This window comes from Pelophylax lessonae, assembly GCF_965119305.1.
Source record: "Pelophylax lessonae genome assembly, chromosome: 5".
NCBI lineage: Eukaryota > Metazoa > Chordata > Amphibia > Anura > Ranidae > Pelophylax > Pelophylax lessonae.
Window position 1 is genome coordinate 74,670,788 of NC_138772.1, and position 20,568 is coordinate 74,691,355.

The 20,568-nt window shown below is 44.3% G+C and overlaps 1 protein-coding gene across 1 annotated transcript in view; it reads left to right on the forward strand.

Annotated features, from left to right (window-relative positions):
* The window catches only part of MSRB2 (methionine sulfoxide reductase B2), a 34,927-nt gene extending 14,680 nt beyond the window's left edge, over window positions 1-20,247 (forward strand). Inside the window, exons 2-5 of the mRNA XM_082258045.1 lie at window positions 10,244-10,344; window positions 12,226-12,302; window positions 17,380-17,527; window positions 19,666-20,247. Of these exons, the coding sequence (XP_082114171.1) occupies window positions 10,244-10,344; window positions 12,226-12,302; window positions 17,380-17,527; window positions 19,666-19,764 (425 nt within the window). The 3' untranslated portion in view covers window positions 19,765-20,247. The remainder of the gene's footprint in view (window positions 1-10,243; window positions 10,345-12,225; window positions 12,303-17,379; window positions 17,528-19,665) is intronic.
* The last annotated feature ends 321 nt before the right edge of the window (window positions 20,248-20,568 follow it).

Genomic DNA, 20,568 nt, shown 5'->3' on the forward strand with positions numbered 1-20,568 from the left:
CACAACTACAAATGTAATATGTACACAAATGTATTGTTTAGACATAAAACAAATACTACATACATTTAAAAATATTTGTGTCACATGCAATTGCAGATATACATGAATAGCAGACTTGTATAAAGTACTCGAAATTTCTACTTGAGTAAAAGTACAAGTGCTCGATCAAAAAGTGACTTAAGTAGAAGTGGAAGTGCTCGCAGAAAAAGTTACTTAAGTGGAAGTACTAAAGTATTCAACATTTTTTTTACTTAAGTATTGCAAGTAGTTTTTTCAAAAAAATTGCTACTTAAGTACTAAAAGTAAAAAGTACCAGTAGTTTTGAAAAAAAAATTCTACTCAAGTACTGAAAGTAGAAGTAGAAGTACTGTGTTATGTAGTTATTAAAGAAAGAAGTCAAACGTTTGAACATCATATTGTTTTTTATTATTTCAAATGATTTATTCAAATGATTAACCTAAAGGACAATCACAATTCCTTAGGCTGTAACTTTTTGTAAACAAAAAACAGATAAAGTATGTCCCTCCCTTCCCCTTTTAAAGCATCCCTCCTTCTCTTCCCTGCATGTTTTTTTTTCTCCACAGCTTATTGGTGCGCAAAATCATATATAAACCAATGTGATATACAACAATATATTCCAATAATGAAATAAAGGAAGAGTGTATGAAATCTAAGTCAATAAAAAGTTCAAAATATTGTGAATCTTCAAATATATATATGTGACAAAACAAGATGAATATAATTTCATATCTGCTGTTAATGGGAAAGAACCTCCCAACCAGGGCCGGCCTTAGGTGTTCAAGCGCCCTGTGCGAGCTGATCCTGTGGCGCCCCCACCAGCGCCCTGCACATTTTTTCTTGTACTTTTTTTGCACTTCATTTGACTTTTCTTTTTTATGATCACTACAAACTTAGCCCTCCTTACATTAGAGACCCCCCTTACATCAGAGACCCCCCAACGGAGCCCCCCTTACAACAGAAACCCCCCAACGGAGCCCCCTTACAACAGAAACCCCCCACAGAGGCCCCACTTACATCAGAGACCCCCCACACAGAGCACCCTTACAGAAGAGACCCCCAGCCCCCACAAAGAGCCCCCTTTACATCAGAGACCCCCCACACAGAGCCCCCCTTACATCAAAGACCCCCCACACAGAGCCCCCTTACATCAGAGACCCCCATACAGAGCCCCCTTTACATCAGAGACCCCCACACACAGAGCTCCCCTTACATCAGAGCCCCCCATACAAAGCCCCCCTTACATCAGAGACCCCAACACAGAGCCCCCTTACATCAGAGCCCATCCCCACACAAAGCCCCCTTACTTTAGAGACCCCTCACACAAAGCCCCCCTTACATCAGAGACCCCAACACAGAGCCCCCTTACATCAGAGCCCCTCCACACAGAGCTCCCCTTACATCAGAGCCCCCCACATCAGAGCCCTCCCACACAGAGTCCCCCTTACATCAGAGACCCCCACACACAGAGCCCCCTTACATCAGAGACCCCCACACATCAGAGACCCCCCACACAGAGACCCCTTACATTAGAGACCCCCACACAGAGCCCCCTTACATCAGAGACCCCCCCACACAGAGCCCCCTTACACCAGAGACCCCACACACAGAGCCCCCTTACACCAGAGACCCCCCACACAGAGCCCCCTTACATCAAAGACCCCCCACACAGCGCCCCCTTACATCAGAGACCCCCCACACAGAGCCCCCTTACATCAGAGACCCCCCACACAGAGCCCCCTTACATCAGAGACTGCCCACACAAAGCCCCCCCTTAAGTTACATCAGAGACCCCCCCATGTTTCCCTTAACCAAGATGGCCGCCAGTGCCTCGATCGCACTGCGCATGCGCACGTGCCTCTACTGCGCGGCCGCTGGAATCCCCGCCTCCCAGCGCTGAGACGTCAGCGAATGGAGACAAGGAGGGGAGAAGCGGAATGTCCGAAGGCCGCCACACATGTCAGAGCGCCGAGAGGCGCATGTGGGAGCACTCCACGCCGGCCCAGCGGAAGCCTGAAGCGGAACAACGCTACCCAAATGGCCAGAGACCAGGTACCCATGAAAAAGGGGGGTATCTTTACCTTTGCCTTCCTATAGAAAAGGGGAGGGGAGGGGGGGAAGGCAGAATAGGGAGGATAATTGAAAGAGTAGGAGAGAGCAGTAAGGAGGGAAACCAAACAAAAAAAGGAAAGGCAGAGAAAAGTAACGAGTAACGATGCAGCACAAAAAAAATATATCGGAGTAGAAGTATCGAAATCATCGAAAAAATGTAGTGAAGTAAAAGTAGAAGTAGGAGAAAAAAATTCTACTTTAGGAAAGTACAGATACCGCATTTCGGTACTTAAGTAGTTCTACTTCGTTACTATACATCTCTGATGAATAGCTATTGTTGCATAAATCCTAATATGACTGAAAATCCACAGGGTAAATACACTGAACAAAATTATAAACGCAACGCTTTTGTTTTTCCCCCCATTTTTCATGAGCTGAACTCAAAGATCTAATACTTTTTCTATGTACACAAAAGGCCTATTTCTCTCAAATATTGTTCACAAATCTGTCTAAATCTGTGTTAAGCCCCGCACACAGGATAAGAAAATCTGAAGGGAAATTTCGTCCGACGACCGATCTGCCGATTTTCGGATTGTTAGTATGGTGCTTTCGACAGCCGACTACACTTTTCGGCTGACAAAATCCTGATGTGCAGGCTATAAAATTTTTGTTGTCCGTCAAAACAACGTCCGATTTTCTTCTCATTAGTACAGATTTTGACGGAAAAAAATCTTAAGAGCAAGACTAGGCATGCTCAGAGACGAAAGAACGCATACAAAGCAATCCAACACATGGCATCACTTCTGAAGTAGAATTCTGTCGTACGGGAAAATTTGTATGAAAATAACCTCTTCACTTTCCACATCAGACTAGCATGCCACAAAATACGGATGACAGATCGTTCGATAATCTGATTGTGTGTACGGGGCTTTAGTAAGCACTTTTCGGAGATAATCCATCCACCTCACAGGTGTGGCATATCACAATGCTGATTAGACAGTATGATTATTGCACAGATGTGCCTTAGGCTGGCAACAATAAAAGGCCACTCTAAAATGTGCAGTTTTATCACACAGCACAATGCCACAGATGTCACAAGTTTTGAGGAGGCGTGCAATTGGCATGCTGACTGCAGGAATGCCCCCCAGAGCTGTTGCCCGTGAATTGAATGTTAATTTCTCTACCATAAGCTGTTTCCAAAGGCGTTTCAGAGAATTTGGCAGTACATGCAACCGGCCTCACAACCGCAGACCACGTGTAACCACACCAGCCCAGAACCTCCACATCCAACATCTTCACCTCCATTTTTCTGCACAAACTGTCAGAAACCGTCTCAGGAAGGTCATCTGCATGCTCATCGTTCTCATCGGGGTCTCAACCTGACTGCAGTTCATCGTATCCAACTTGAGTGGGTAAATGCTCACATTCGATGGTGTCTGGCACTTTGGAGAGGGGTTCTCTTTACGGATGAATCCCGGTTTTCTTAGAATTTTGAATTCAGCTCATGACAAATAGGGGCAAAAACAAGTGTTGCGTTTATAATTTTGTTCAGTATACTTATGTACGGATTTCCTATGCGTTTCGCAAGAAAGCACTTGCTTCCTCAGGATAGGTACACATAAATATCTATAATTTGAGGTTGTTTAGGAGAAAGATAGAAAGAAAGAAAGAAACTCCCGGCTTACAATTTGATAGAATAGTCCTATAAGCCCCGGTTCACACTTGTGCGAGTGCCGGGTACGCATGTAATGTCGGAGTGCGATCGGCTGTGCGGTGCGAGTTTAGCCATACACTTTGTATGGCTAAATTCGCACCGCACCCGCAGCAAACACGCACAGGGACCCTTTTTGGAAGCCGCATCAGGATCGGATCGCACAGCGGTTCACACTTGTGCGATCCGATCCTGTGCGAACTGCACGATCGCACTGCGATATGCGATCAAACTGGGGGTGTCGTTAAGATTACATTGACACCCCCAGCGTATCGCATATGGCAGTGTGAACTGCCGGGGGTGCGTGTGCGATGCGGGAACAGGCTGCGAATTCGCAGCCTTCCCGCATTCGCATACGTGTGAACCGGGGCTAAGTCTCCAAACATGATCCGTAATATTACCGATCATGTTTGGAGATTTATAGGACTATTCTATCAAATTGTAAGTATGAAACCCCCCCCCCCCCACCCCCTTTTTTTTATTTTTTTTCTCTCCTAAACAACCTTGTCTCTAATTCCAGATACACATACCTTGGTTTGCGAGCATAATTCCAGCGGCATGCTTGTAATCCAAAGCACTCTTATATCAAAGCAAATTTTCCCATAAGAAATAATGGAAACTCAGATGATTCGTTCCATAACCATTTATTGGTATAAAGAGGGCTTTTTTTTCTCAGAGAATAGGTGCAGGAACTCTCCCCTTCTGAGCCCCTCCCCCCATGTGTCTGCCCCCTTACCCAACTCTGAGCGCCATCCCTTGATTCCATCCCCTACCCTCCTCTCAGTACTGTCCAAAGTTTCATTTTGTGGTACTAGTAGTAATTTAAGTAAGTAATTTGTATGGAATTTTTTCTGGTCTAATATATAGAAAAACAGTAAAACAGAGCCCCCCCAGCAAAAGTAGACCCCACTCCAGCAACAATAGATCCCTCACACAATCAACGACCCCCCCCCCCCCAACCACAATGGACCCCACCCAAGCAACAATAAAACAACCCCAGCAATAATAGACCATACCCCAGCAACAATAGTTCCCCCACACAACAATAGACACCCCACATAGCAACAATGGACCACCCACAACAAACAACCACCCCTAGAAACAAAAGACCGACCCCAGCAACATTAGACCCTCCCAGCAGCAACAACTGATCTCCAAGCAGCTAGCATCAATAGACCCTCCAGCAGCAACAACAACAGATCTCCAAGCAGCTAGCATCAATAGATCCCCTAGCAGCAACAACAGATCTCCAAGCAGCCAGTAACAATATACCTCTACCTCAACAGTAGATCCCTACTAGCAACATAAGACCCCCCCCCCCAGCAATAATAGATCCCCCACCAGCAAAATTAGACCCTCACACAAAAACAAGTCCCCACAAGTGTCGACAGATCCCCCAGCAGCCAGTATTAATAGACCCTCCAGCACACCCTACACCCCTTGCCATTACATACATTCAGTGCTGTGCTGGAAGTGCTGGAAGTGCCAGAACTGCATTCCCCCGCATTCCCGCTGAAAAAAAGCCCTGGGTATAAATAAAGATATGCTGCTATTATGTATATATAAAGTACATTACTGTACAGTATAAGCATGCCGTCCCCCTCTGTTAAATAACATTATGAGTCCTTGTGTTTGTACTGTATATAAAGATGCTGATTTCTACTGTATCAGAGCGCCTCCTGACGCTCACGTGACTCCTCTGCTTCTCTCCTCCCCAGATGATGTCAGCGGGAGTGATCGGTCCCACCCACCGGGGAGAGCAGAGAGCCGAGAAATCACGCGAGCTCTGGGAGACGCTCTGACACAGTAGAAATCAGCATCTTTTATATACAGTACAGACACAGGGACATATAATGTAATCTAAAAGAGGGGATGGCATGCTTATACTGTACTAAACCACTTTAACATTGTGAGTCTAATACTGCTTGTATATCAAGACAGCGCTCACATATCAAGGCAAAAAAAAAAAAAAAAATGTTGCTCGTCTTTTAAAACGCTCGTAAGCCAGGGTTACTCTCTCTCATGGGGAAGGAAATGCTATCTTGCGAAACGCGTAGAGAATCTGTACACGAGTATTTACCCTGTGGATTTTCAGTCCTATAATAATATATGTAATGATTGTACTTATGTAACGATTGTGCAATTGTATGTGACACAAATATTTTTAAGATATGTAGTATTTGTTTTATGTCTAAACAATACATTTTTGTATATATTACATTTGTGGTCGTGCCTCGCCAAAGTCCTTTTGGGCAATTTTTTTCTTGTGTGTTTACATACACTCCAATGCCCTATGCCAGCTCATTCTTGGAGGTTCTTTACTGTCTGTGCTTCTGAGAGTCGTTTACGTATGTTGTGTCTGTAGCTGGTTATATAAGTATGAAGTTCCCTATTTCATAACCGTCTATGGCATATCATGTGACCGCAGCGGAGCCATTGGCTGTTGAGTGTCTTGCTCTGATAATGTTATCTAACTCCTGACTGTTCACACATGTAACTAAGGAGTGCTGACCTGACCTGAAATGACTTCCTGACGGCAGAATAGGAGGCCTGGCAGCTGGGTGTTAACCCCTTCCTGTACCTTTCCTGGGAAACTCATACAAAGGTTATGTGCCTTGCAGAGACCTTGGAGAGAAGACAGCGGGCATTTTCTGTTTATTTTACTTTTTTAAACTTTTCATGACCAAACAAAGCTCATGCTCCTTTTTGGGTGACCAGCTTCAAGCGATGCGATTTGCCGTGCAACAATCGTGGCACATGGCACAGCATTTTAGATGCCTTGAAAATAATGGTCCTGAACCTGGGTATTGCGATTGCACTGTGTTTTGGGATTGCAGGCCAAATCGCAGCGTATCTGCCTGAGATCCCAAAATGTCAAATGCTAATGGAGCCTTACCCTCTCAGAGTAATGAGGCTTTAGCCTGGGTTCACACTACTGCGGTGCGGGCAACGGCACGATTCTAGTGCGGGTTTCCGCATCACATCTCCCGCAGCAGGAATGTCACACTCAGGTGTACCAAGGGGTTGGCGAGATTGGCGCCCGCAAAAAAAATGGGCAGTGTTAGCAGTGATTTTTGCACCCTCCGCTCAGCCTGCACCCACAGCGCCCCCAGGCAGCGTGTGGCTCCAATCCTGGAGCTCTGTGTCCACTGTAGGCGGCGGCAGTGACGGGCTCTTCCGGAGCTCCGTCTCCGCTCACACATGCAGCCAGACAGCGTTCACATGACCGTGACATCATAAATCGGTTCCAGCTCGGCGGCAGGCTGGGGAGGGGATGGTGACTGCACTGGGGCTGTCAGAGGAGCTCATACCGCCGCTCAGCATGGTTAGACTCCCTCAATCTCCTCTCCACTCCCAGGTCCAAAAGACAGACTGACTGGAGGACCCCCCCTCTCTCTCTGTCACCCCCTCTCTCTGTCACCCCCTCTCTCTGTCACCCCCTCTCTCTGTCACCCCCTCTCTCTCTGTCACCCCCTCTCTCTATCTGTTACCCTCTCTCTCTCTGTTACCCCCTCTCTATCTCTCTCTGTCACCCCCCTCTCTCTCTCTCTCTGTCACCCCCCTCTCTCTCTCTCTGTTACCCCCTCTCTCTCTCTCTCTCTCTCTCTGTCACCCCCCCTGTCTCTCTGTCACCCCCTCTCCTTCTCTCTCTCTCTCTGTCACCCCCTCTCTGTCTCTCTCGTCACCCTCTGTCTCTCGTCACCCCCTCTCTCTCCCTCTCTCTCTTGGTCACCCCCTTTCTCTCTTCGTCACCCCCTCTCTCTCTGTCAACCCCCTCTCTCTCTGTCACCCCCTCTCTCTCTCACCCCCCTCTCTCTCTGTCACCCCCTCTCTCTGTCACCCCCCTCTCTCTCTTTGTTACCCCTCTCTCTCTCTCACACCCCCTCTCTCTCTCTTTCTGTCACCCCTCACTCTTTCACTCCTCTCTCTCTTTCTTTGTCACCCCTCTCCCTCTATCTCTCTCTCTGTCACCACTCTCTCTCTCTCTCTGTCACCTCTCTCTCTCTCTCTCTCCCTCTCTCTCTCTCTGTCACCCCTCTCTCTCTCTCTCTGTCACCCCCTCTCTCTCTCTCTCTCTCTCTCTCTCTCTGTCACCTCTCTCTCTCTCTCCCTCTCTCTCTCTGTCACCCCCCTCTCTCTCTCTCTGTCACCCCCCCTCTCTCTCTCTCTGTCACCCCCCCCTCTCTCTCTCTGTCACTCTCTCTCTCTCTCTGTCACTCTCTCTCTCTCTCTGTCACTCTCTCTCTCTCTCTGCCACCCCCATCTCTCTCTGTCACCCCCATATCTCTCTGTCACCCCCTCTCTCTCTCTGTCACCCCCTCTCTCTTTCTGTCACCCCCTCTCTCTCTCTTTCTCTCTGCCCCCCCCTTTCTCCTTGTTCAGTGATTTTTAACAGGACTGTGACATTGCAGTGGACAGATTGAACACCTAACTGACACTTTTGGAGGGATCAGTGACATTACTACAGTAATCTGTGCTAAAAATATGCACTGTTACTGTAATAATAACACTGGCAGCGAAGGGGTTAACACCTGGGGCAAGTAAAGGGTTAAGTGTGTTCCTAGGGGGTGCTTTCTAACTGTGTGGGGGATGGAATTGCTGGATGAACACAGAGACCAGTGTTCCTAAATAGGAGGAACACAGGATCCCTGTGTTCATCACTGACAGAATAGTGGTCTGCCGTGTTTACAGCAGAGAGAAAACAGGCGCATCTGGGTAGGATTGTATACGTTTTAATAAGACAAGATGCAATAAAAACGTACATAATAGTAAGTGAATACAGGTCCATGAATGATCCGGTGTCCAGGGGCTGCTGGGGCCGTCTCTTGGGTCAATGGGGTGCCTCTCGTCTCGTTGTCCTGTCCTGCAGGAAGTAATGTAGATATGAGAGATTGAGTTCAAGGGCTGGACCGCAGGTGAGCCGCAGCGTCTGCCGTCTAGGGATCACCGGCGTGCTCAAGATGCGTTTCAGAGCATGCGCACTGCAGGAAAGTGCCAGCACGCGCTCCTTTTTTCAAGTTAATGTGTTGGGAGTGAACAGTGCCTATTTACATGCTCCGAGGATACTGCCACCTGGTGGAGAAGATGCACATGACACTCCATAGAAGAGCATTCTATTGCCATCTAGTGGGAAAAAATGCGCACTGACCCATCGAGAAGCATACTATAAAAGGTTGCGCAGGTGACACCATCATACACATACACTTTGAAAACAAGCTAAATTGAGGAATAAGTGTACTTTTGGATAAACAAATATATAGATATCAAAATATAAAAATGTTTACTTTGATTGTCAATAACCCTTTATTGTACTTTTTCTTTCCTCATGGAAATTGGTTTGTTGCAATTATTTGCATCTGTTACAATTCCTGTTTGGATTTCTGTTGCCTATGTTATGGCATTGTTGTAACCTCACGAAAACTTTTTCTAATAATAAACACATTGAAACAAAAAAAAAAAAAAAAAAATATATATATATATATATATATATAAAAGTTGTGCCTGGTTTCCTCCAGACATGATGTTTGCCATTCAGGTCAAAGAGTTCAATCTTTGTTTCATCAGACCACAGAATTTTGTTTCTCATAGCATGAGAGTCCTTCAGGTGCCTTTTTGGCAAACTCCAGCTGGGCTGCCATGTGCCTTTTACTAAGGAGTGGCTTCCATCTGGCCAGTGCCACTCTACCATACATGCCCTATTGGTGGAGTGCTGCAGAGATGGTTGTTCTTCTGGAAGGTTCTCCTCTCTCCAGAGAGAAATGCTGAAGCTCTGTCAGAGTGACCATCGGATTTTTGGTCCCCTTCTTGACTAAGGCCCCTCTCCCCCAATCGCTCAGTTTGGCCGGTCGGCCCGCTCTAGGAAGAGTCCTGGTGGTTCCAAACTTCTTCCATTTACGGATGATGGAGGTCACTGTGCACATTGGGGCGCAATGCTGCAGAAGTTTTTCTGTGCCTCGATACAATCCTGTCTCAGAGGTCTACAGACAATTCTTTGGAGTTCATTGCTTGGTTTGTGCTCTGACATGTACTGGTAACTGTGGAACCTTATATAGACAGGTGTATGCCTTTCCAAATCATATGCAATCATCTGAATTTACCACAGGTGGACTTCAATCAAGTTGTAGAAACATCACAAGGATGATGCGTGGAAACAGGATGCACCTAAAGCTCAATTTTGAGTGTCCTGGCACAGGCTGTGAATACTTATGTACATGGGATTTTTTTTTTTTTTTTTACTAAATTTGCAAAGATTTCAAACAAACTTCTTGCATGTTGTCATTATGGGGTATTGTTTGTAGAATTTTGAGGAAAATAATGAATTTAATCTATTTTGGAATAAGGCTGCAATATACCAAAATGTGGAAAAAGTGAAGCGCTGTAAATACTGTCCTGATGCTCTGTATGTAGTGTATCTAGTGGTTTACACAGCTAATAAAAAGTTTACTAATTTCTTTGGCACAGGATCCCTTACAAGGTACGATGAGGCCAATGTTTCTACTGACTGGCAGGAGAAACTGACTCCGGAGCAGTACTATGTAACCAGGGAGAAGGGGACTGAGTTGGTGAGTAGGGTAAAAAATATATATTAACTACTTGCCTTCTGTGCACTTAAACCCCCTTCCCATCCAGACCAATTTTTAGCTTTCAGCGCTCGCACGCTTTGAATGACAATTGCGCGGTCATGCTACATATAACATTTTTATCATTTTTTTCACACAGATAGAGCTTTCTTTTGGTGGCATTTAATCATCTCTGGGTTTTTAATTTTTTATAAAAAAAAGAAAAAAGACAGAAAATTTTGAAAAAAAAAAAGTTTTTCTTATTTTTTGCGAGTAAATTTTGAAAATAAATACATTTTTTCTCCTTCACTGATGTGCGCTGATGAGGCGGCACTGATGGGCACTGATAGGCTGCACTGATGGGCACTGATGAGGTGGCACTTATGGGCACTGCTGAGGTGGCACTTATGGGCACTGATGAGGTGGCACTGATGAGGAGGTACTAATATGCCGCACTGATAGGCGGCACTGATGAGCACTGAGAGGTGGCACTGCTGGGCACTGAGAGGTGGCACTGCTGGGCACTGAGAGGTGGCACTGATGGGCAGCACTGATGGGCACTGGCGGGCGGCACTGATGGGCACTGGCGGGTGGCACTGATGGGCACTGGCGGGTGGCACTGATGAGCACTGATGAGCACTGATGGGCAGCACCATCAGTGCCCACACTCAGTGCCCATAGTGCTGCCAGTCAGTGCTCATCAGTGCCTAGATGAGCAGGCACTGATGGGCACTGACTGGCAGCACTATGGGCACTGATTGTGTGCACTGATGGGGGGCACTGATGGTGGGCACTGTGGGCATTGAAGGTGTGTTTGGTGTACCTCTAGTAATCAGGGCACTGGTGATTGGTGCCCTGATTACTTTTTTCTGTGTCCCCGGCGCTGTGCAGCTCTCCCTCCTTCCTCACACGCAGGCTCTGTGTGAGGAAGGAGCGCCGGCGATGAGAGATGATCTCATATGTTTACATGTGAGATCATCTCTCATTGGACGGCTTGATCACGTGGTGAATGGCCGCTGTGATTGGCCATTCACCACGATCTGTGATCGGCTGTGTCCAATAATAAAAATGACAATTTTTGAAAAAAAAGTCATATGTCATTCAGTGTAAAATTAATTTTTTGAACGTTTTTTTTGTCCCAACTCTTTAGAATAAAAAATCATAAGAAGGTAATGGAGTGAAAAATTATACCATGTAAAAGCATTACACCTCCTGCAGAAACCAATGTAAAAATGATTTTGGTTGTAATAAAGTTAACTGATGCGTAGTGATATACAGCAGCGAAACCTGGTCTGAACACTCAGGTTTCAGTGACTTGTAGTCTGGAAAGGGTTAAAGCTGAACTCCATGCAGAAAATTAAAGACACAACTGAGTGCAGTTCTGTAATCATTAAATGTGTTCAGTTGTACACCGTGTACCTGAATGTGACCTAGTGTCAGCCCCTTTAGTCCCTATACAGCAGAACTTAGCCTGGGGCAGAGAGGAGCAGTGCAAGGTGCTGATCCGTTATGTTTGCAGTGAAAGGAGCCTGCTGATAGGTGCGGAGAGCAAAGAGATGAGCTGATCAGGCTGCTGCTTCTCCTTTCACTGTCCAGTCACAGGCTGGGGGAGGAACAAGACCAGTAAGTGTAACTGAACTGCATGCAAGAAAATTCAGGTCTACTGCCTTGCCAGATAGTGCAGAGCTGCGTAAATCTCAAATCTGAATGGACAGAAATCCAAAGCCTTTGGCAGGTATAATGTCTCCCTTATATGTATTCCATGCATATATTTAGCTGTTTGCCTGGAGCTCAGCTTGAAATATTAGTTTATTCGTTATTATTGTAGGGATTAAGACTCTGACGCATTATCCGCAGTATGACCGCAGTGTATATTGTGTTTAGCCTTTCAGCGGCATCTATCTGAACAATACAGAAGATGGGATGTATCACTGCGCCTGCTGCAAATCTCCACTCTTCAGGTAAAACCCCGTCATTTCCTGCATTCCCCTGTTATTTGGAAAGTGACAACAAAATGAAGAAAAATGACATCCCTGATATAACAAACAACCTGAAAATAATGGAAATGAAAGGTTTATGTTTCATGCGGTAGCCCTTTGACTCTCTGTACACATTGCATACGTAGGAAGGTGACATTATTACCAATTTCTTAACAGTGCTGAAAAATTGACAGACATAATCAACCTATACACCGAGCTCTGTGTTCCATCTGCAATTACCTGGGATTTCAGCCAGTGCTTACAGTATTTTAAGCTTTTATTGTATAGTTTTTATTTAAACTCACATCCTATTTATTGTCATGCTATATTTTAATGACCACATTTCATATGCTGATCTGTGAAGTAGCGCCCTCTAGTGGTTCTCTGTTTAGGCACTTCCTTGCCTCTTCTTTGTTATTATTAATATCATTATTATACAGGATTTATATAGCGCCAACAGTTTGCACAGCGCTTTACAATATGAGAGTAGACAATACAGTTACAATACAATTCAATACAGTAGAAATTAGAGGGCCCTGCTCATTAAAGCTTACAATCTAGAAGGGAGGGTCGAGTGAAACAAAAGGCAATAACCATGGGGGATGGGGGGCTGATGGAGAAAATGGAAGTATAGTTGTTAGGTGTGGGTAGGATAGGCTTTTCTGAAGAGGGGGGTTTTCAGGGATCATCTAAAAGCTTATAGAGTAGGAGATAATCGGACAGATTGGGGTAAGGAGTTCCATAGGATTAGAGAGGCTCTTGAAAAGTCCTGGAGGCGAGCATGGGAGGAGGTGATGAGGGGGCTAGAGATTAGGAGGTTTTGAGAGGAACAAAGAGAGCGATTAGGTTGGTATTTTGAGACTAGGCTAGTGATGTAGCTGAGGGCTAGGCTGTGGATGGCTTTGTAAGAGGTTGTAAGTATTTTGAATTTAATTTGTTGGGTGAGCGGAAGCCAGTGGAGGGCTTGACAGAGGAGCAGCGGACACTGAGCGATTGGTGAGGAGGATAAGTGTGTCGGGCGGCAGCATTCATGATGGATTGAAGGGGGGATAGCCTGTGTAGAGGTAAGCCAAGGAGAAGGGAATTGCAGTAGTCGAGGCGCGAAATGACCAGGGAGTGAACTAGGAGTTTTGTTGTGTCTTTGGTTAGAAAGGGGCGTATTTTGGAGATGTTGCGGAGGTTGAGGCGGCAAGATTTGGACAGCGATTGGATGTGGGGTTTGAAGGAGAGTTCAGAGTCCAGGACAACACCTAAGACCTTGGCTTGTGGGGATGGGCTGATAGTAATGCCATCGATATTGACGGAGAAATCAGGGGAAGGGGCACGCGGTGGAGGAAAAATGATAAGCTCGGTTTTGGATGGATTGAGTTTGAGGTAATGGTGTGACATCCAGACCGATATATCTGATAGTAAATTAGTGATACGCGAGGGGTGGATAAATAGATTTGGGTATCGTCAGTACCCAACGTGACCCAGCTGACCCAGAGAGGAGGTGTAGATTGAAAATATGAGAGGTCCAAGAACAGAGCCTTGGGGGACCCCAACAGAGAAGGGAAGATGAGAGGAGGAAGTAGAATTGTACATAAAGCTAAAGGTGCGGTTGGATAAGTAGTAAAATAACCAGTGAAGAGTACATTCACGAAGACCAAAGGCATGCAGTTTTTTGAGGAGGAGGGGATGGTCAACCGTATCAAAGGCAGCAGAAAGGTCCAGGAGTAGGAGTGCAGAATAGGGTCCATTGGTTTTGGCCATTAGTAGATCGTTTGTCAGTTTTAGGAGAGCAGTTTCAGTGGAGTGTTGAGGCCGAAATCCAGACTGAAGGGGATCAAGGAGGCTATTCTCAGCAAGGTGGTCGCACAGTCCGTTGTAGACCAGATGTTCAAGGAGTTTGGATAAAAAGGGGGGCAAGGAAATAGGCGTAGGATCTTTGCATAAAGAACTGAGCACCACAAACAGAAAACACTATGTAATTCACTTTTAATATTCAGAGAAAACTCCCCAATCCATCCATGTCTCAATGCTTTATTTAATTGAGAAATCCCTTTGAAAAACTCCCCCAAGCTTTTCTAGCTGTACCCATCCTGGTGAGGGCATAGGATTTATGTAGCATTTACTTTCTGGAATCTATCTGCCCTTACCTCAGGCATGCAGACTGGAGGGTGTGCTTAGCTGAGAAAGCCCCTTCTCCTCTCCTGCAGATATAAGAAAAAAATGACGACTCCTGGAATGTACAACATCATTTTGGCCTAGGCCAGAGACCAGAGAAGTAACTGTAAAAAAAAATGTAATAAAAAAAAAAAAGTTTAATTATATATTATAATATATACTCTTGTGGAGGGATCTGGGGGTCTAAAAGACCCCAAACCCCTCCTCTGCACTTAAAAGCATTCAAAACCGCCAAGTTTGGCTGCTTTGAATGCTCGCATTTTTTTTAATTTTGCGCCGAATACCCGGAAGTGATGTCATGACATCACGTCCGGGTTTTTACATGGAGACCTAATCCGAGCCGAATGCGGCTTTGATCGGGTCTTCTCTTCGGTGGCCATGCAGGTAGGATGCCCGGGTCTCCTGGTGGGACGGGAGACCCGGGCGAGCCGTGGAAGGCGGCGGGAGGGGGGGGATGTCCCCTCCCGCTTCTTTTAATGACAGCTGAGTGGCTTCTCAGCCTCATCGGTTGTCATTACAAGACAGCTGACTGTCTGCTATGGACGCCGGTACCGGGGTGATGCCTCTAGCTGCAGGAATCACTCCGGTACAGCCCTTTCCCGAAATATCGGTAACCTCCGGGCCGATTCCGATCTATCGGGGTAAGTGCAGATTGGCCCTCGATATATCAGCTTTGCTGATAATCGGTCGATCTCTAATCTAAACCCAGGAACAAAAATGTAATATATTGCAACTTACCAGTCCTCAGATATGGTGGCTGCATTTGTTTTCTATTTTCAGGCTTTTTTCCTTTATTTTCACTTGGTGATCTGAATGTAACATACCTTCTGTACCAGGGTGACAACGCTTATTCATCGTAATGTATCTATGGAGGAGCAGCATTGTCACCCTTACTTCTGAAGTATTTTAGGACTACAGAACACCTCCTGCTCCCCTCTGCTTTATAACAAAGTCCACAGAGATAACTGGGAATAATGTAAATGATAACAGTGAAACACGCACTGGCATCTAATGTCTAAGAGGTATGTCTACAAATATATATATATATATATATATATATATATATATATATATACAGTGGGTACGGAAAGTATTCAGACCCCCTTAAATTTTTCACTCTTTGTTATATTGCAGCCATTTGCTAAAATCATTTAAGTTCATTCTTCTTCCTCATGAATGTACACATAGCACCCCATACTGACAGAAAAACACAGAATTGTTGACATTGTTGGCATTGCATTTATTAAAAAAGAAAAACTGAAATATCACATGGTCCTAAGTATTCAGACCCTTTGCTCAGTATTTAGTAGAAGCCCCCTTTTGATCTAATACAGCCAGGAGTCTTTTTGGGAAAGATGCAACAAGTCTTTCACACCTGGATTTGGGGATCCTCTGCCATTCCTCCTTGCAGATCCTCTCCAGTTCTGTCAGGTTGGATGGTAAACGTTGGTGGACAGCCATTTTTAGGTCTCTCCAGAGATGCTCAATTGGGTTTAAGTCAGGGCTCTGGCTGGGCCATTCAAGAACAGTCACGGAGTTGTTGTGAAGCCACTCCTTCGTTATTTTAGCTGTGTGCTTAGGGTCATTGTCTTGTTGGAAGGTAAACCTTCGGCCCAGTCTGAGGTCCAGAACACTCTGGAGAAGGTTTTTGTCCAGGATATCCCTGTACTTGGCCGCATTCATCTTTCCCTCGATTGCAACTAGTCGTCCTGTCCCTGCAGCTGAAAAACACCCCCACAGCATGATGCTGCCACCACCATGCTTCACTGTTGGGACTGTATTGGACAGGTGATGAGCAGTGCCTGGTTTTCTCCACACATACCGCTTAGAATTAAGGCCAAAAAGTTCTATTTTGGTCTCATCAGACCAGAGAATCTTATTTCTCACCATCTTGGAGTCCTTCAGGTGTTTTTTTTAGCAAACTCCATGCGGGCTTTCATGTGTCTTACACTGAGGAGAGGCTTCCGTCAGGCCACTCTGCCATAAAGCCCCGACTGGTGGAGGGCTGCAGTGATGGTTGACTTTCTACAACTTTCTCCCATCTCCTGACTGCATCTCTGGAGCTCAGCCACAGTGATCTTTGGGTTCTTCTTTACCTCTCTCACCAAGGCTCTTCTCCCCCGATAGCTCAGTTTGGCCGAACGGCCAGCTCTAGGAAGGGTTCTGGTCGTCCCAAACGTCTTCCATTTGAGGATTATGGAGGCCACTGTGCTCTTAGGAACCTTAAGTGCAGCAGAAATCTTTTTGTAACCTTGGTGAGATCTGTGCCTTGCCACAATTCTGTCTCTGAGCTCTTCAGGCAGTTCCTTTGACCTCATGATTCTCATTTGCTCTGACATGCATTGTGATCTGGAAGGTCTTATATAGACAGGTGTGTGGCTTTCCTAATCAAGTCCAATCAGTATAATCAAACACAGCTGGACTCAAATGAAGATGTAGAACCATCTCAAGGATGATCAGAAGAAATGGAAAGCACCTGAGTTAAATATATGAGAGTCACAGCAAAGGGTCTGAATACTTAGGACCATGTGATATTTCAGTTTTTCTTTTTTAATAAATCTGCAACAATGTCAACAATTCTGTGTTTTTCTGTCAGTATGGGGTGCTATGTGTACATTCATGAGGAAGAAGAATGAACTTAAATGATTTTAGCAAATGGCTGTAATATAACAAAGAGTGAAAAATTTAAGGGGGTCTGAATACTTTCCGTACCCACTGTATATATATATATATATATATATATATATATATATATATATATATATATATATATATATATATATATATATACTGTATATATGAAAGGGCTATAAATACTCTTACAGGGTTTTCATTACTTCAGATGTCAAAGAAATAGCTGCCAATGTCTCTGGTTTTGCTCTCTAAATTTCAGTTCGGATAAGAAGTATAATTCTGGAACTGGCTGGCCCTCATTTTATGAAGCACACGGAACCGTCGGGGATGATGAAAGCAATTCCAATGTACTGAGACGTCCTGATAACTCTTTGGGGAGCATAGGAACTGAAGTTATTTGCAAAGAGGTGAAGTGCATTGGCAAGGAATTTTACCACGGCCTCCTCATTGTAGATAGGAGAGATTTTTTAAACAATTTTTTTCCTATTTTCTTTTATATCTGATGACCTGATAAAAAAACTATATAAATATATAAGACAGCGAGGGAAAGACCGAGACTCTCTTTCCTTTTCCCTTTCTATTCCCTTTTTTCCTTTTCCTTGTTCCTTTCCTTCCCCCATTTTCTTCTCCTTTTCCTTTTTCATTTTCCTTTTTTCTTCTCCCTATCCTTCTCCCTATCCTTTTCCCTATCCTTCTCCCTATCCTTTTCCCTATCCTTCTCCCTATCCTTCTCTCTATCCTTTTCCCCTTTCCTTTTTCCCTTCCCTTTTCCCTTTCTTTCCCCCATTTTCTTCTCCCTTTCCTTCTTTTTTTTTTTCTATCCTTCTCCCTTTTGCCGTTTCCCTTTTCCTTATCCCTATCCTTCTCCCTTTTTCTTCCCCCTTTCCCTTTTTCCTTTTCACTTTTTCCTTCTCCCTTTTTCCTTCTCCATTTCCCTTATACATTTTACCTATTCTTTTCCCTGTTCCTTCTCCCTTTTCCCTTTCCTTTTCTTTTTAATTTTACTTTTCCTTTCCTTTCCCTATTTTGTTCTCCATTTCCTTTTCCTTCTCCCTTCTCTTTTCTTTTTCCCTATTATTTTTTTCCCCTTTCCTTTCTTCATTTTTTTCTATCCTTTTCCCTTTCCTTCTCTCTTTTCCTTCTCCCTTTCTTTCTCCCCTTATGCTTTTCCATTTCCTTCTACCCTTTTGCTTTTTCCCTTCCTTTTTTTCCTTTCTCTTTTTTCATTTCCTTTCTTTCACGTCCTTTCCCTTTTTACTTTCCTTTTCCTTATCCCTTTTCTATTCTTTCCTTTCCCCATTTTCTTCTCCCTTTCCTTTTCCTTCTCCCTTTTTCTTCTCTCTTTTCCTTTCCCATTTCCCTTTCCTTTCCCTTAACATATTTCTCTTTCCTTTTACTCTTCCTTCTCCCTATCCTTTTCCTCTTCTCCTTTTTCCTTCTCCCCTTTCCTTCTCCCTTTTCCTTTCCCTTTTTCTTTTCATTTTCCCTATCCCCTTTATTCTCCCTTTCCGTCCCCCATTTTCTTCTCTCTTTCCTTCTCCCCTTTCCGTCCCCCGTTTTCTTCTCTCTTTCCTTCTCCCATTAATTTTCCCTTTTCGCTTTCCTTCTTCCTTTTTGCTTTCCTTCTTCCTTTTTGCTTTCCTTCTCCCTTTTTGCTTTCCTTTTCCCTTTTCCCCTTCCTTTTCCCTTTTCTTTTCCCTTTCCTTCTTACTATCCTTATCCTTTTTCCTTACACATTTTCTTCTTCCTTTTCCCTTTCCTTCTCCCTTTCCTTTTCCTTTTTCCCATTTCCTTCTCCCTTTACTTTTTTCTCCCTTTTCCTTTTTTCCTTTTCCTTCTCCCTTTCCTTTTCTCTCTCTCTCTCTTTTCCTTTTTCCCTTTTCCTTTTCCCTTTCCTTTTCTTCCTCTCTTTTTTTTTTTTTCTCTTTTTCCCTTTTTTTTTCCTTTTTTTCCCCTTTTCTTCTTTCTTTCCTTTTCCTTCTCGCCTTTTTTCCCTTTTACATTTTCCTTTTCCCTTTCTCCCTTTTTCCTTTCTATCTTTCTATCTTTTTCCTTCTTCACTTTCCCCCTTTTTTCCTTTTCCCTTTATCCCTTTTTTCCTTTTTCCTTTCCTTTTTCCTTTCCTCCTCCTTTTCCCTTTCCTTTTTCCCCTTTTCCTTCCTTTCTTTTCTTTTTTTCTTTATTGTATTCGGTCAAGAAGTCACCAAACCTAGTTGTACAGCTATATAAACATATTGTTTTATCTGCCAGGGACATTGTAACTGTTCAGCCAGTGATTTGCATACATCTGTCACACATAGCAAGGCACCACTATTTCCTACTTCATCTTAGCAGCTTCCTGTGTTACTTGCCTCCTTATTGGACAGTCCAGTGAAGATGCTGATTTATCGTCCAATGAGGAGGCTGGGTGTGGCATGAGAAGTGTCAAAACTTAACCCGTAAATAAGGCTGTCACTTGTCACTAGAATTATTCTTGTTAGTTGTGTATAAAAAGAACACGTGTCTGTATTACATTATTTATTTCTTTCTCCTTTTCTTTTGGCAGTGTGACGCCCACCTTGGTCATGTGTTCGATGATGGCCCCGCCCCCACGGGTCAGAGATTTTGTATTAACAGTGTTGCACTGTCTTTCAAGCCAAGCTAGATGAACGGCAGCTCAGCTGGGAGAATTCTTTTTAGACATTTATTTTCTGTTTCTGTAATATTTCAGTCTTCGTTGCTGGTTTACTGGACTACCCGATCTTGAATTTTGTACATATCTATTTCGATTTCAATGTTTGGTCCAATGTTTTTTGGGTTTATTCAACAAACAGCGAAAATTGTAGTAAAATTGTAGTAAATCAGGGTAACAAATCAAAATTCATGTTACAGCAGTCAGATGAGCACAAAATGTTTTCTGATTGGTTGCTGTCAGGTTTGCACTTACCACTCGGCTACTTACCTTTTTGTTGAATAGGCCTAGCTGTGTTTCATGTGTAAAATTATCAGTTTTATCCTAGGAAAACAAAACATTTACTATAATTCTGGGGGTAGGTTTGTGCTTTTTGCAAATTATAAAATACAGTACATGTCCTTGTTAAGGGTCACCATACATGTTACAATCTGACAAGGCTTGTTAAAACCTATTGCCAATTCATCAAAATGTTACATGAGTTTTGATGTGTTGACATTGACTTCTATGGACCTCCCCATCCATTAAAATGCAAGGAAAAGCAGACACAATGGCTGAGAGCGCTGACTGGAGTGTTCTGGGTGGGGAGGGGGGGGGGGGTGCCGCCCCCCTGTCAGAACACAATAGCTCAGCAGGGGAGATTGCTGTACTAAAGTCAGATAGTTAGTACAGCAGCTTGTCCTGAGCAGCCAGGCTTTTTTTTTCGTTCAGCCCTGCTGGGTTGAATGAAAAAACACTACTAGTGTGTACGTGGCTTTAGAAACCTTCTGTATGTGG